Below are 16,600 nucleotides of genomic sequence, written 5' to 3' on the forward strand. Positions count from 1 at the left end.
AGACGGAAAGACAATTGCTGAAAAGCACAGAGACACTTGGAAGACAAAATAAAACAGTGTTGTAACTCCTAACCTGAGCTGTCATGTCAGTGCTTGGTGGTCCGAGGAACCCGGAGGAGAGAAACCTCCACAATTTGCCTCCACCGCCGCAAGCACGCTTGCGAGAGCCGTCAGGGGGTCGGCCTCTTCCGCCTCAGGTGGTCCGGCCATGTTGGGCGCCAACTTGTGGAGGTTTCTCTCCTCCGGGTTCCTCGGACCACCAAGCACTGACATGACAGCTCAGGTTCGGAGTTACAACACTGTTTTATTTTGTCTTCCAAGTGTCTCTGTGCTTTTCAGCAATTGTCTTTCCGTCTCTGTCTCTCTCTCGCTCTCGCTCTCGCTCCTGCTCCACCACCTCTCTCCTCCCCGGCTGCTGCCTTTTAACAGAGCGACAGGTGATTAGATAAGCAGGCCCAGGTAGGCCATCTACGCACCTGTCGCCGATCTCGCAGCCGGTCCTGGCACACCCCGCTTCGCTGCAGGTCCGCAGGCCACGCCCCCCTCCACAGTCTTTTATTTGTTTCTTTCTTTATTTATTTTTATGTAATATGCGCAAATGCCTAGAGGGCGCTAACTTTCTAATGTGTCTTAAGCATTAAATCCCGCCCTCTTACGGCTTCCAGCAGAGAGTACGCCTGTACGTAACACATTAGCTTTGTGTGTTGTTCGCCAATAATGGCGATCTGGATAGCTAACATTAAGTGTATATTTTTTCCTAACGACGACACGACTGCAAATTGTTAGTTGTTCTCTTAGAATGCTTTTGTGTATGTGCACACGTGCTTGCTGCGCGTACGTGTGGCTTGGCAGCAGTCAGTGACAAGCCTGAACGCCAAACAAATTCCTCGGATGGACGAGCAGGTTTTTGTTCAATATAATTAGTAATTGTGAAAAATTTGGACATTTAAATGAATATATGTTTTGTTAAAACATACGCTAGCAGGTGGTGTCCTTGTTATATTTTTATACGTCAGCTGGACAAGGTTAAAAAACCTTCTTCCTAGGCAACAGTTTGAGACAGTAATCCATGCCTTTATCACATCTCGGCTGGATTACTGTGACGCTTTGTATTTTGGAATTAGTCCATCCTCCCTCTCACGTCTGCAGCTGGTCCAAAATGCAGCTGCCCGACTCTTAACCAACACAAGAAAAAGAGAGCACTTTACTCCTGTTTTAGCCTCCCTCCACTGGCTGCCTGTGTCTTTTAGAGTCCATTTTACAATGATTTTACTCCTTTTTAAATCCTTACGTGATCTTGCCCCACCTTACCTCTCTGAGCTGCTCCACCTCTATGCCCCCACCTGGTCCCTCAGGTCTGCTGATCAAGATGCTCCTGGAGGTACCCAATTCAAAGCGCAAGCTTAGAGGGGACAGAGCCTTCTCTGTTGCGGGTCCCAAACTCAGCAACGATCTCCCTCTCCATGTGAGACAGGCCCCTTCTTTGGCTACTTTTAAGACCCTTCTTAAAACCCATCTTTATTCACTGGCTTTTAACCCAGCATGAGACTTTCTGTCAGAATAATTGTATCTAAGTCATCACAAAACTTTGTGTTACATTGAGTTCAGCTCGCCCGGCTAGAAGACAAAAGCTGTCTTTGATCCTACCAAGAAGAAGGCTTGTAAAACTCCACTGTGTAGGATGGGAAGCAACATGAAGGTGTTCTGTTTCTTTCATGTATTGTAATCAACATAAATATATTGTCTTGACCCGAGAACTTCAAAGCAGAGAGGAAGCAGGACCAGACTCACCTCCAGGCAACCTTTTCTTTGAACGGTTTTACGACCTTTTCTTTGAACGGTTTGTAATCAAAGACGATGGCTGTTTACGACCACCGCCCCTTAGAAACAGCTGTTGCCATGTAATCAGGGAAAGTCCAAATAAAAGAGGAGGCGTACAATCTTTCGTCAGAGTGGTGTACAAAGAGTACAGTCCAGACGTCTCTTCTCCATTGAGCCAAATTTAATTCTGTCTCTGTTTAATTCCTTGCTTCTTGTCTTGTTTAATAGATGTCATCAGTGTTTGAACCTGACACTTTCAACTGTTTTTAACTTTTTTAACGGATTTTAACTTTTTAACTGCTTTTTATCTAACAAATTGTTCTTAAAATAATGTGTATTTGCTTTTTTAATGTGTATTTTACCTCTGTTTTAAATGTTATTTTTTAGTCTGTCCTTTGCCTGTATTTCTTTGTGGTGTACAGTCCTTTGTTCTTCAACTGTGGTTCTTTTTAAAGAGCTTTATAAATAAAGTTGGCATGGTATGATATGGTATATGTTTTGGTTTGAAAAATGTTACTTTAAACAACTTGCAAACAGCCCCTTCTAACACACCTTATACACAGCTGACTTGGTCGCACATTATAACCCATCCATCCATTTTCTACCGCTTGTCCCTCTCTGTTAATCAATATACAGATATATCAGACGTACAATGACGTGTCCATTAGCTTTAAAATCAGCGCATGCTTACATAGACCCTAGGAAAAATCACAAATGTTTTGTATCGACTGTGTTTTTTGCTGCTCTGAATGCAAAACCCTTAAGTCAGTAACGTCATTTTTTGTTGTTAAATAAGGTTTACAAACACGTCGTTTACACGTCAAGCCCGCCGAACAGATATATTCTGGTCCTGTGCAAAAAACTGTAATGTTTATTTATTTTATTTTTTTGTCCAGTGTGTTTAGCCACGCAGAACCACAGCACACTTGTAACGGACACCACAGTTGTTCCTTTCCTGCCGGTCAACCCTGAGTACTCCTCAACCAGAAACCAGGCAAGTTGTTTTGCTTCTTTTAAACCTTTCACTTGTGTTTTAGTGATATAATTGTCATACTCAAATGACCTTCTCTCTAAAGGGTCGTCAGAAGTTGGCGAGGTTTAGCGCCCATGAGTTTGCTACCTTGGTCATCGATATCCTAACAGATGCCAAACGTCGGCAGTGGGGGAATTCCTGCGAAAGTCCTAAAGGTACAAACATTCCTAAATGGTTACCTTACCCACATTAGGCAACTTACTTGTTTCTTATTGCTTATAGCTTATACATATTTTTTTACGATACTTTTCAATATAGAACAGTATTTTACTGTAGAGGGAACAGTGAGTCTCCCCATATACAATGGTCTGTTAGTTTTTGTATGATTTAGTTTTTTTCTAAACAAACTAATCAAGTGCTGAAACAAAGAAGCTCACGTGTTGGTGACTCAATCTCTGTGCTTTTTTATGTTAAGTAATGTTAGTTATATACAGTACAGGCCTCCTCATTCAATGTGTTTTCTTTATTTTCATGACTATTTACATTGTAGATTGTCACTGAAGGCATCAAAACTATGAATGAACACATGTGGAGTTATTTACTTAACAAAAAAAAAGGTGAAATAATTGAAAACATGTTTTACATTCTAGTTTATTCAAAATAGCCACCGTTTGCTCGGATTACTTTTTTGCACACTCTTGGCATTCTCTCGATGGGCTTCAAAAGGTAGTCACCTGAAAGGGTTTTCACTTCACAGGTGTGCTTGAAGCTCATCAAGAGAATGCCAAGAGTGTGCAAAGCAGTAATCAGAGCAAAGGGTGGCTATTTTGAAGAAGCTAAAATATAAAACATGTTTTCAGTTATTTCACTTTTTTTTGTAAAGTACATAACTCCACATTCATAGTTCTGATGCCTTCAGTGACAATCTACAATGTTAATAGTCATGAAAATAAAGAAAAGGCATTGAATGAGGAGAAGGTGTGTCCAAACTTTTGGCCTGTACTGTATATCCACATTGCAGATTATTTAAACCAAATTATATAACATTTTTGATTTAACGTAGTCATTTTTAATCATAGAAATAGCTCAATTGAACTAAAATATTGATACTACAGTAGTACTGGCCATTAGAGGAGACCAAACCAATTAGTGCGCGCTGCTCAGTATCGTTAGCACTAATTGGCTCAGCCTCAGACAGCATTATTATATTGGATTAAAAAAAAGTTAAAGTACCAAAGATTGTCACACACACGCTAGGTGTGGCGAAATTATTCTCTGCATTTGACCCATCACCCTTGATCACCTCCTGGGAGGTGAGGGGAGCAGTGAGCAGCTGCAGCTGCAGTGGCTGCGCCCGGGAATCATTTTTGGTGATTTAACCCCCAATTCCAACCCTTGATGCTGAGTGCCAAGCAGGGAGGTAATGGGTGCCATTTTTATAGAAAGAGTGTAAATGTGACTAAAGGGTCTTATTTTATGTATAGATGGCTCTCGTAATGTTGAAACACATATTTAAAAGGTATTTAGGTATGATAGGTATTAAATAATGATTCCTCCTCGCAGTCATGTCCGGAACCAATCGCTAAAAAAAGGGGCGACGATATATATATAATTTATATAAATAAGTAATTTATGAAGTAAATTGCCATTGGACGACAAGCGTATCATCATGCGAACTAGTTAAGCCTGAATCAACAGCGCCTCTGCTGGTTGCGGCTAACTAGTGCACTCAAATATACCCCAAACTCTTCAAGATGCTTTTCATCAACAATCAGTTTCATGCAATTTGAAATAATTCTAAATTATTTGTTTAATTGACGATTATGCCCTTTGTTGACAATTCCAGTAAATGAAGACAGCCCTAGTATATTTAGACTTCTTCGAGGTACTGATGTGTGTACTGCCTACAGAGAGTGTGGAGCTGATCTTGCAGGGAACAAACAGTCGCCACAACAGTGACTGCCAGGACAACGACCAGCCGGACTACGACAGCGTGGCTTCGGATGAAGATCCGGCCCAGGAAGCCACCTGTGGTAACAACTGCGTTGATGGGAGGACCAAGGTTTTTAACAACACAGATGCCTTTTATTTGATTTCTGTCTGAACACGTCCAATGAATCTTGCGGTCTTCGCTGCAGAGTTCGGAGTCGTCGGACATGTCAGACGGCCCGATCACGGTGCAAGAGTTCATGGAGGTAAAGAGCGCCCTCACTGCGTCGGAAGCCAAAATACAGCAGCTGCTCAAAGTCAACTGTCACCTGAGCGAGGAGCTGCGAGCGATGCAAGGCAAGGTTAGTCAAGCAAGTCCTCCGCTACTGATTGCCTTCACCCTTAGACATGAATCCTTTGTGTTGACACCAAGTCTGTTTCAGTGAATCAGACGTTGCCTCATTTCCTGTTACTTTGCTCACAGAAAAACATCCATCAGCCCTGTTTCCTTTTCTTTTGACTGGTATAGTGCACACTTATGCTCCCTGCTGGCTAATGAAGCCATCAAGTTGGCTTTAATCTACATCAGTGGTTAAAAGACTTTTTTCACCAAGTACCGCTTCAGAAAAAACTGGGCTCTCCAAGTACCAGCATAATGACCAACATTAGAATACAGTAGTGTAGTAGGCTTAAGTCAGGCCTGGGCAATTATTTTGACTCGGGGGGCCAAATTGAGAGAAAAACGTGTTTAAAAAATATCTGATTTTCAGGAACACTGATACAAAACCTCACAATAATGTCTGATTGAATGCTAAATATGTTATAACAGACAGCCTTAAAAAGGGAATTAAATGTTTGACAATGTTTTACTGAATGAGACCCCTAGAATGTACATGAAAATAGAGAATGTGGGTTTTACAATTGTCAGGTTCAAACACTGATGACATCTATTAAACAAGACAAGAAGCAAGGAATTAAACAGAGACAGAATTCAATTTACCGTAATTTCCGGACTATAAGCCGCACCTGACTATAAGCCGCACCAGCTAAATTTAGGGGAAAATACAGATTGCTCCATATATAAGCCGCACCCGACTATAAGCCGCAGGGTTTTGATGTGTAATTACCGCAGTATATAGGGGTTCCTGCTACCACGGAGGGGATTGTTGGGACAGAGATGACTGTTTGGGAACGCAAAGCGTCCCATTTATTAACAATAAATCTTTCAATCATTCAATCAAACTTTCACATCTTTGACATGGCGAACAGCATTCGTGCAGAGTACAAATAATACAACGGTGCAAAGTAATACAAAGTGCTCGCCTGTACGTTATCAAAATAACCAGCCTACCGGTATATGAAAAGTCAGTCTTTAATCATTGTGTCATCGTCTTCCTCCTGCGTACTAAAACCACCGAAATCCTCTTCGTCTGTGTCGGAGAAGAACAGGCCGTAAATAAGAGCACCGTTGTATAAGCCGCAGGGACCAGAACGAGGGGAAAAAGTAGCGGCTTATAGTCCGGAAATTACGGTAGCTCAGTTGAGGAGAAACGCGTAGACACTGTACCCTACAGTGTCGTCCCACGCTCTGACCAAAGATTGTACGCCTCCTCTTGTATTTGGACTTTCCCTGATTACATGGCAACATCTGTTTCTAAGCACTCTTCATTCTCTAGCGGGTGACTTTTCAAAATGATGCTACAAATTAGTAGTGCTGCTACTTTTTGTAGAAATGCTTTTGCCCCACACTTGACAAATTACGGTTGTCTGTTCGACATATTCCCGCTTTAAGCCAAACCACCGCCAGACGATGGACCCGGTGCTGTTTTTCTTGGGAATGAATTCTTCCTTCATTTGTTACCATATTCGCACCTTCTTTCTCTCCTATTACCACTCGCACCACAGCTAACGTTACCCATGCCGCTACCTCTCTGCTCCGCGAGGGCGTATACGTATGTGACGGATGTAAGAAGGTGCGCTTGTTTTATTGAGAAGGAGAGACAAGAAAGAGTGAGAAACGTCTGTAATGTAATGCCCGCAGCTAAAAGCAACTACGTGAGAACGTATACGCGAATATCACGATATATTCATTTTCTATATCGCACAGAGACAAACCCACGATATATCGAGTATATCGATATATATCGCCCAGCCCTACGTGTATCTATGTGAGCCTAAAATTAAGTCTGAATTTGGCTCTTCACCGAGTGCCATTTTACCTAAAAGCAAACCCTCTACACAACAACAGAATAGCTTAAAACATTTCCTTCAGCTCGGCTGCATTCTGCTCCATTATTGATGTCCTTCTCTAGTTAAGAACTGTTCCTGTCCTCCTCAGCTGACCTGCTTGCAAACTGAAAATACAACTCTACGATGGCAGGCCCCCAGCGGACAACACCACGGCCACGGGCCTGTCGCTCGACGCCAGACCCGCGGAGGTCGCGCCATGTCCATGTACGAGACCGGCTCCTCCCCCAGACAGTACCCTCAGCGCGAAGAAAGCGCCCGGCGTGAAGACGGAGTCGTCTTACAACCCTTCCCGGCGAACGTAAGCACTTTTGAGGCATTACGGCTCCCGCTCGGCTGTTGACGTGACCGTGATGGTGCCTGGCTTGGAGCTGGTGTTGTTTATTTCTTTTGGAGTGGTTGATTATTCATCGCATCTCATTAGAGTTTGCTCGACTTGACCCTTTCCTAGATTGGGAGGGGTCCTTTGGGAACGGCCGCTTCCTCCCTCCCATCCTTGCCCTCTTCCCCGTCCTGGTCGTGGGATGAGAGATCTCGAAGGGTTAAGTACTGGTGTACCCCTCCTGTGGTCGGCAGGAGATTTTGAAAGCCCTCCCTCTTCGTGCTTGGGCTGTAGTTTTGCTTTTCAACTGACGTGTGTCTCCTAAAAGCAGCTTGGTTGGATGAACACGCCACTATTCTTTTTCTTACGACTCTGAACAACCTGTTGCTTTTCCACTGAGTGGTGGAGCTGCTTTAATCCAGACAAAGCGTCCAATTTCTTTGAACCAAACCGTCCAATTGCAGTGCACTTTAAGAACACTCACAATTTATGCCATCTTTGCATCTACTAATTGCATCTCTGTATCTTACCTAAATACTCGCTTTTTGTGTCTCTACAATGCATGTTGCTGTTTTTTTTTTACTGCACAGGCGCTTGTTCCGATTGACCGGATGGTAACAGTTGAATATTTCTGCAGGGTTGCAGTTTGGAGGGACAGAGCACCATTCTCAAATGTGACATTGCACCCAACCACTCTGAAGCAGTGGACGCTGAGTAAGAGGACATGTTTTGGAAAGTAACATTTGAACATTCCTAACGGCCTTTCCCCTCAGCCCGCCGCTGGCCTCTGAGGCAGCAGAGAGCGAGTTGGATGTTGAGGAAGACCCCACCCTGCCATGCACCGAGGACGTCATCTGCAAGACGGAGCAGATCACCAAGAACATTCAGGAGCTTCTAAGGGCCGCCCAGGAGACCAAACATGAAAGGTTAGCCCAGGCAGTGTTGTTGTTTACAACATGTCCTCACAAATGGGGGTCATAACACCACCTGTTGCTTTGACAAGACTGTTTCGATCCCTTCCGAAAGGTGCTAAAAATGCGTAATGTTCTTTAGATGTTTGTTTAACCTAGGGCTGTTAAGGTCTGATTGCATTTAGAGGTGGGAATTTTTGGGCACCTTACGATTCGATTACAATTACAATTCAGGGGCTATGATTCGATTATAAATCGATTATTTATACATCTATAATTATTATACTATATATTGTATAGTTTTATATATTCCGACTGTATTATATTTAATTGATAATTTTCTTCCTTTAATTCGAACTTCCTGTGGCTACAGCGTATGCAGTATTGCATCATTTACCGTATTTTTCGGAGTATAAATCGCTCCGGAGTATAAGTCGCACCGGCCGAAAATGCATAATAAAGAAGGAAAAAAACATAAGTCGCACTGGAGTATAAGTCACATTTTTTGGGGAAATGTATTTGATAAAACCCAACACCAAGAATAGACATTTGAAAGGCAATTTAAAATAAATAAAGAATAGTGAACAACAGGCTGAATAAGTGTACGTTATATGAGGCATAAATAACCAACTGAGAACGTGCCTGGTATGTTAACGTAACATATTATGGTAAGAGTCATTCAAATAACTATAACATATAGAACATGCTAAACGTTTACCAAACAATCTGTCACTCCTAATCGCTAAATCCCATGAAATCTTATACGTCTAGTCTCTTACGTGAATGAGCTAAATAATATTATTTGATATTTTACGGTAATGTGTTAATACTTTCACACATAAGTCGCTCCTGAGTATAAGTCGCACCCCCGGCCAAACTATGAAAAAAACTGTGACTTATAGTCCGAAAAATACGGTATTTTTATCACCCAATTTGTGTCTACAAGATGTAAATGAAAACGAAACCACGCCCCACCCTCTCTACAAGTATCATAAATCAGTGTTCCCCATAATGTACTCGAACCCACGATGATAAATATAACCGCCACACCTAAAAAACTAGGTCTTTTTCCGTGGAAATAAATTAAAGTAATATAATGTATTTTAGCATGCAGAAAGGAACCACAGAAGTTCTAACGCTCTTTTTAACATTTATTGTCAACAAGCCCAATTCCAACACATATTCCCTCCTGTGCCACACATCAGACACACAAAACCACTTCCTCATTCTGCACTAACACGGTGTGTTCACAGACCATTGGAACAATGAACATCGTAACACACAAACGTACACGTCAACACGAGCAAGTAGTTACAGTATGAATGGTTATACACAGTTTATTATTTGGGCACTATTGACTAGTGATGCAATGTAAATTCGGACACCGAAAAAAGACGTATTTTGATCATCGGAACAGCCGGATGTTGTGATGATGTAAGCAAGACACACGGCAATGTCTGGAACGGAGGCAGCATGGACGTACTTTAATATATCCCAGATATACCTGCGCTCAGCAATCTACAAAGTGTAAGAAGACAGTGGAGGAAAAGCAAGTGTGAGCGACAGAAGAGTCTTTAAACACTAGTGCAGTCTATAATAACACCAGAAAAATATGCTAGATTTGTTGCTAATCGTTTTTAATAAAGATAAAGTGACTAAAAGGATTGGACAAGTCTCTTGAGTCTTAAAAAACTCAACAAAACACATTTTACAATAGGCAGCAACAATTGAAAAATAGAACAAAGTGATATTATGTAAGAAAATATATGTTAATACTAATTAATAATAACACAGATTTGTTTTAAATGTATGTACTGCATACTTTTTTTTTTGCCTTATTATAGAAAATATATGCATCATAGCAAATTACATGTCATATTGATCACGCCCCCACTGCCACAGGTATCTTGGCAACCGAGGGGAAACCCTGCAATTTATCTTTTAAAAATGTACACTGTTTAAATTTATCTATAAGCCGTTACCACCATTTTTTTTTCCAGACAAGATCGAAAATAAACTTCATAAACATTATATAGATTCACCTGGTCACAACATTAGGTACACCTGAAGACTTGCTGATCAATTCAGACTTCGCATAAAAAATCTGCTTTTAGCAGCATTTATGTCCCTGTATGTTGCATTTGGTGCTATTATGCACATGCCAAGATTAGATAAAAATTATATTTTATCATACCTTTTTTTGCGTTTCCTCACAGCCTGTAGCAGGAGGAGCTCTTCCCCTCTGGATGAGAGCTTGACTTAATGTCTAATTAAGTCGAGTTAGTCCAAAATGCTGCTGCTGGCACTAAACAACATGAACCTATTACCCCCATTTTAGCAAGTGGCTCCCAGTTCATTTAAGAATTCATTTTAAAATATTGTTTGTTTTTAAATCGCTTAACGGATTAGCGCCACAATATATGTCAGACCTTTTAAAAATGTACACCCCCACAAGGTCTCTGAGGTCAGCTGATCAGTTTCTTCTTGTCGTCCCAAAAACCCTGTTTAAAATCCAGAGGTGATCGTGCATTTTATGCTGTGGCTCCAAAACTTTGGAACAATATCCCTCTTGCTATTCGGACGGCTCTCTTTTTAATGAGTTTCAAATCACGTCTTAAAACATATTTTTACTCTTTGGCTTTTAAACCAGCATGAGAGTTGTGTGATTTTCGTCTATTTTATTTTTTCTGATGTATTGTATGTATTTATTATTTTATAGTTAAATGTTTTATATTACTGATTCTCCTAGTATGTATGTCTCAACTTCTGTGCAGGACTGTGAAACTTCTATTGTTTTTTTGAAATGTGCTATATAAATAAAGTGGATTGGGTTGGATAAATAAGTACGTCTACCATAAGTACGTCTACCTCGCTGTGGCGGCACAACGTAGTCGGACTGCAAAACCCAACGGACGGAGGCATCCAAACCTGCGTGCATGCTCACGCAAAAATGCTTGAACCTTATGATTGAATGCTTTGGCCTGGTTTAACAGGAGTATTCAACACTGTAACGTTTACCGTATTTTTCAGACTATAAATCGCAGTTTTTTTCATAGTTTGGCCGGGGGTGCGACTTATACTCAGGAGCGACTTATGTGTGAAATTATTAACACATTACCTTAAAATATCAAATAATATTATTTAGCTCATTCACGTAAGAGATTAGACATATAAGATTTCATGGGATTTAGCGATTAGGAGTGACAGATTGTTTGGTAAACGTATAGCATGTTCTATATCTTATAGTTATTTGAATGACTCTTACCATAATATGTTACGTTAACATACCAGGCACGTTCTCAGTTGGTTATTTATGCCTCATATAACGTACACTATTCATCCTGTTGTTCACTATTCTTTATTTTAAATTGCCTTTCAAATGTCTATTCTTGGTGTTGGCTTTTATCAAATACATTTCCTCAAAAAATGCGACTTATACTCCAGTGCGACTTATATATGTTTTTTTCCTTCGTTATTATGCATTTTCGGCCGGAGCGACTTATACTCCGAAAAATACGGTATAAGTCAGAAGAGAGGAAATTCGTCATACATCATAAAAAAGTGACTTTTGCCTTATGGGGAGATATTTATTCGTTGCTTTATCTTTGTGTCTTGACAGCTTTCTGCCATGTGCAGAGAAGATCTGTGTGGCTGTGAAGGAGATGGCCGCTCTGTTTCCAAAGGTAACACAACTCCTACTCCACCCCCGTAACAAAAGGACGTGTTGGGTAAACAAACGGTAGAGAATGTGCAGACATGTCGTCTGGGCTTATCGCATTACTTTTCCTCATCATTGGATTACTTTGTTTACATTCACACGCGCCACCATGAGAGGTTATTTGTGGACGTTGCCTTGGCGACCGCACCCACCTGCTCCTCTCTCTTGCAGAGGCCGTCCTCGGAGACCGTGCGCGGCTCCCTCTTCCTGCTCACCTCCAGCGCGGGCCGGCTGCACGGCGAGTGTTACGGCCCCTGCCCCGCCGACGTGCAGCTGGTCACGCAGCAGGTCATCCAATGCGCCTACGACATCGCCAAAGCTGCCAAGCAACTTGTCACCGTGACCACCAAAGAAAACAACATTTAGCAGCTCCAACCCCTCCCCCCACAACAACAAAAAAATATCACACGAGGTAAACCTCTACTTCAATTGTTGCACGTCCTCGACACATACATTCCTTTAGCTTGTATTATATTTATTTGTATTTACTTAATGTCATCCTACCTTACAAAGATTGAATCCACACATTTCTTAAGGGTGCTATGTTGTATCTTATGTATAGCAATTAAAACAGCAAGCCGTTAACATTGTTCCCCTTTTAGTGCTCCCCAATAGGTGCAAAAACAGTATTTTTTTCAGTGTGTGTTCAATTAGGAAGCCTATAATAGGAGCAGCTTCACTGCAAAAAGGGGATACACTGCGGGTTAAGGGAGGTAGAATCCAAGTAGGACTCTGTTACAAAGCAGGTAGGCTATATCACCTGACAACAATCAAATATTTTGTATTAATACGTTGGCAAGCTTGGTCCAAAATGTGCTTTTGAGTAATGTATTCGTGATATACTTGTATGATGTGTGAGTGTGTACAGATGTCCTTAGCGGCTCATGTGAAATCCATTTAAAGAACAGTATGCAAGTATATATGGGAAAAAAAATGGTATATCAATGTAATTCTTTATCAAAGTAATCCAAATGCTATTCTATTTATGAATGTGTCATACCTCTTGAAGAAAAGAAAAAACAAGAAAAAAATATTTTCATAAGCTTTTGTTTGTAATGCTCCTCACAAGTTGAGGGGAGTGAGCCCCCTTTTGTTTGTTATCATCAGAGTTCAAATGTGCCCCTCAATCAAGTTCGGATCTCACTTTGCAGCCTGATCCGTTTCACCGCCGGGGTGGAAAAAGTAACAGAATACCTCGGGCCGCCCGGAGCCCAGTGAAGTTAAGGTTACATTTTGTCTAGTAAAACAAAGGCTTTTTTTTTGGCTAACAACTAACATGTCTGCAGTTCATTCAGCAGATTCCAACCATGTACCAGCATGTATATCTTGTATTGTCTTTTTTATTTTTTTTTTAACAAGTTGTGCTGAAATTTGGGAGCATTAAATCCAGGGTGGGAGAAATGTGACAGTTTCATGTTACTTACAATGCAGAATATACGCAACAATTAATGAATAAACATGTTTTTAGTACATTTGATTCAGCTCTGTGACAGAAAGGCAGCAGAAACCTATTAGCATGGAAAAAGCCCGAAAATCCCGAAAGGGACAAGCGGTATAAAATGGATTGATGGATAAAAATATTTTCATTTTTATAAAAACAATTTTTATTAGATAGATACCTGTACTTTAATAATCCCTTTGGGAATATTCTTGTATCTCCCAAAGCTCACACAGTAAAAGGTGCACACATTAAAAGAATGAGAATACAAACAATACCAAAAGTAACAGGCTAAGCGAAAATAAAAGGACATTGATTACATATACCAGTGTTTTTCAACCTTTTTTGAGCCAAGGCACATTTTTTGCGTTTAAAAAATCCGCAGGCACACCACCAGCAGAAATCATTAAAAAACGAAACTCAGTTGACCGTAAAAAGTCGTTGTCGCAATTGTTGGATACGACTTTAAACCATAACCAAGCATGCATCACTATAGCTCTTGTCTCAAAGTAGGTGTACTGTCACCACCTGTCACATCACGCCGTGACTTATTTTGAGCTTTTTGCTGTTTTCCTGTGTGTAGTGTTTTAGTTCTTGTCTTGCGCTCTTATTTTGGTGGCTTTTTCTCTTTTTTTTGGTATTTTCCTGTAGCAGTTTCATGTCTTCCTTTGAGCGATATTTCCCGCATCTACTTTGTTTTCAAGAATATTTCAGTTGTTTTTATCCTTCTTTGTGGGGACATTGTTGATTGTCACGTCATGTTCTGATGTACATTGTCTTTGCTCCACAGTAAGTCTTTGCTGTCGTCCAGCATTCTGTTTTTGTTCACTTTGTAGCCAGTTCAGTTTTAGTTTTGTTCTGTATAGCCTTCCCTAAGCTTCAATGCCTTTTCCTAAGGGCACTCACCTTTTGTTTATTTTTGTTTTAAGCACTAGACACATTTTTTTACCTGCACACTGCCTCCCGCTGTTTCCGACATCTACAAAGCAATTAGCTACCTGCTGCCACCTACTGATATGGAAGAGTATTACACGGTTACTCTGCCGAGCTCTAGACAGCACAGACACTCAACAACAACACATCATTTGCAGACTATAATTACTGGTTTGCAAAACATATTTTTAACCCAAATAGGTGAAATTGGATAATCTCCCACGGCACAGTGGTTGAAAAACATAATGTAACTCTAAATTAGATAATTTTTTACATGTTTTTTTTAAAAATGTAATTCACTTTTACTAAGGCTGGTATAAAGCAGAAAAAAGGAGGGACATCTGCTAGTAAGGTTCAGTGAGCTTGGCCTTGGCCCCGCCCACTCCGGGCACTCTAGTTCCGGGTTCTCGCCCCTTCTTGAGCGGCTCGTCACAGCATGAAGAAGAAGTAAAAGTGGGAAGAAAGGACCAAGACCGAGCGGCGACATGTCGATTCTTCTCGACCACCGCTTTGGACAGCTTCCTCCCGACAACTCCGTTAACACTAAACTCTTCCTGGAGACCGTCTCCCACCTGCCGTCCTTCTTCGGTGAGTAGCCGCACACACGAACACGAACACGACGTCCTCCACCTGGTCACAGCCTCACCTCCTGGAGTCCATTGGGGGTTTAGTCACGTGACATCTGCCCTCTTGTGCAATGCTCTTGTTGACACGTCGCAAACATTGCTCTGCATTCTTGCCGTCTTCCTAAGGGCTCATTGTGCGTCAGTGTACTCCTACATACACACACTGACTACATGCATTGTACTAACGGGCATGTTACATTTCAATACTGGACCAATCTTGATGGTGTTGTGTGTTTTGAAACATGGACTTCAAATAGTTTCAGTTTGTTAACTTCACAACTATACACTTGTGTTTTGAAAGCCCCAAAAAATGCCTTCGGTCATGTATTAAAATTTCAATAGTAGTAGCAACAGTAGTCAAATAGTTTCTCATGACAATAATAGTCATCTTTTTTGTTGGTTTAAAGTCAAACTGTATTCAAAACTGCCAGCTCAGTCTCCAGAATTTTACCGGTTTTAGTTTTTTTTTAAATAAATATATATATATGTATATAAATATTGATTTTGTTTTTTTGTGTAAAAAAATAAAATAAATAATTAATAATTATTATTATTTATTCATCTAAAACTGGTAAAATATATATATATATAATTTTTTTTTGTGTGTAAAAAATAAATATATATATATAACGTATATATATATATTTTTTAATTTTATTTTTTTTAAACTAAAAAAAATAAATATATATATATATGTATACACACTGTATATATATATATATATATATATATATATATATATATATATATATATATATATATATTTTTTTTATTTTTATTTTTTTTTTTAATTTTTTTTTTTTTTTAACTAAAACTGGTAAAATTCTGGAGACTGAGCTGGCAGTTTTGAAAACAGTTTGACGTTAAACAAACAAAACAGATGGCTATTGTCATGAGATGCAAAAAAAAAATAATAATATATATATATATATATATATATTTTTGTCATGAGAAACTTATATATATATATATATATATATATATATATATATATATATATATATATATATATATATATATGTGTGTATATATATATATTATATATAAAATTAGTTTCTCATGACAATAATAGTCATCTGTTTTGTTTGTTTAAAGTCAAACTGTTTTCAAAACTGCCAGCTCAGTCTCCAGAATTTTACCAGTTTTAGTTAAAAAATAAAAATTATATATATATATATATATATATATATATATATATATATATATATATATATATATATATATATATATATATATATATATATATATATATATATATATATATATATATATATATATATATATATATATATATATATATATATATATATATATATACGGGACGGCGTGGCGAAGTTGGTAGAGTGGCCGTGCCAGCAATCGGAAGGTTGCTGGTTACTGGGGTTCAATCCCCACCTTCTACCATCCTAGTCACGTCCGTTGTGTCCTTGGGCAAGACACTTCACCCTTGCTCCTGATGGCTGCTGGTTAGCGCCTTGCATGGCAGCTCCTGCCATCAGTGTGTGAATGTGGAAATACTGTGAAAGCGCTTTGAGTACCTTGAAGGTAGAAAAGCGCTATACAAGTATAACCCATTTATCATTTTTATATATATATATATATATATATATATATATATATATATATATATATATATATATATATATATATATATATATATATATATATATATATATATATAT

At 39.5% G+C, this 16,600-nt stretch overlaps 2 protein-coding genes across 5 annotated transcripts in view; both read left to right on the forward strand.

Annotated features, from left to right (window-relative positions):
- The window catches only part of LOC133639063 (ARF GTPase-activating protein GIT2-like), a 30,237-nt gene extending 16,846 nt beyond the window's left edge, over positions 1-13,391 (forward strand). For 2 of the 4 annotated variants that reach the window (XM_062032148.1, XM_062032149.1), the window contains exons 11-20: positions 2,718-2,815; positions 2,898-3,009; positions 4,705-4,856; positions 4,933-5,085; positions 7,062-7,271; positions 7,422-7,511; positions 7,930-8,006; positions 8,066-8,218; positions 11,823-11,886; positions 12,093-13,391. In XM_062032148.1, the coding sequence (XP_061888132.1) occupies positions 2,718-2,815; positions 2,898-3,009; positions 4,705-4,856; positions 4,933-5,085; positions 7,062-7,271; positions 7,422-7,511; positions 7,930-8,006; positions 8,066-8,218; positions 11,823-11,886; positions 12,093-12,287 (1,304 nt within the window). In that variant the 3' untranslated portion in view covers positions 12,288-13,391. The remainder of the gene's footprint in view (positions 1-2,717; positions 2,816-2,897; positions 3,010-4,704; positions 4,857-4,932; positions 5,086-7,061; positions 7,272-7,421; positions 7,512-7,929; positions 8,007-8,065; positions 8,219-11,822; positions 11,887-12,092) is intronic. The other 2 variants (XM_062032151.1, XM_062032152.1) reach the window with 1 other exon arrangement.
- A 1,309-nt stretch (positions 13,392-14,700) lies between these two features.
- LOC133638828 (glycolipid transfer protein-like) overlaps positions 14,701-16,600 on the forward strand; it is a 13,060-nt gene continuing 11,160 nt past the window's right edge. The window contains exon 1 of the mRNA XM_062031811.1: positions 14,701-14,880. Within this exon, the coding sequence (XP_061887795.1) occupies positions 14,778-14,880 (103 nt within the window). The 5' untranslated portion in view covers positions 14,701-14,777. The remainder of the gene's footprint in view (positions 14,881-16,600) is intronic.

Source organism: Entelurus aequoreus, linkage group LG21, assembly GCF_033978785.1.
Source record: "Entelurus aequoreus isolate RoL-2023_Sb linkage group LG21, RoL_Eaeq_v1.1, whole genome shotgun sequence".
Classification (NCBI taxonomy): Eukaryota; Metazoa; Chordata; class Actinopteri; order Syngnathiformes; family Syngnathidae; genus Entelurus; species Entelurus aequoreus.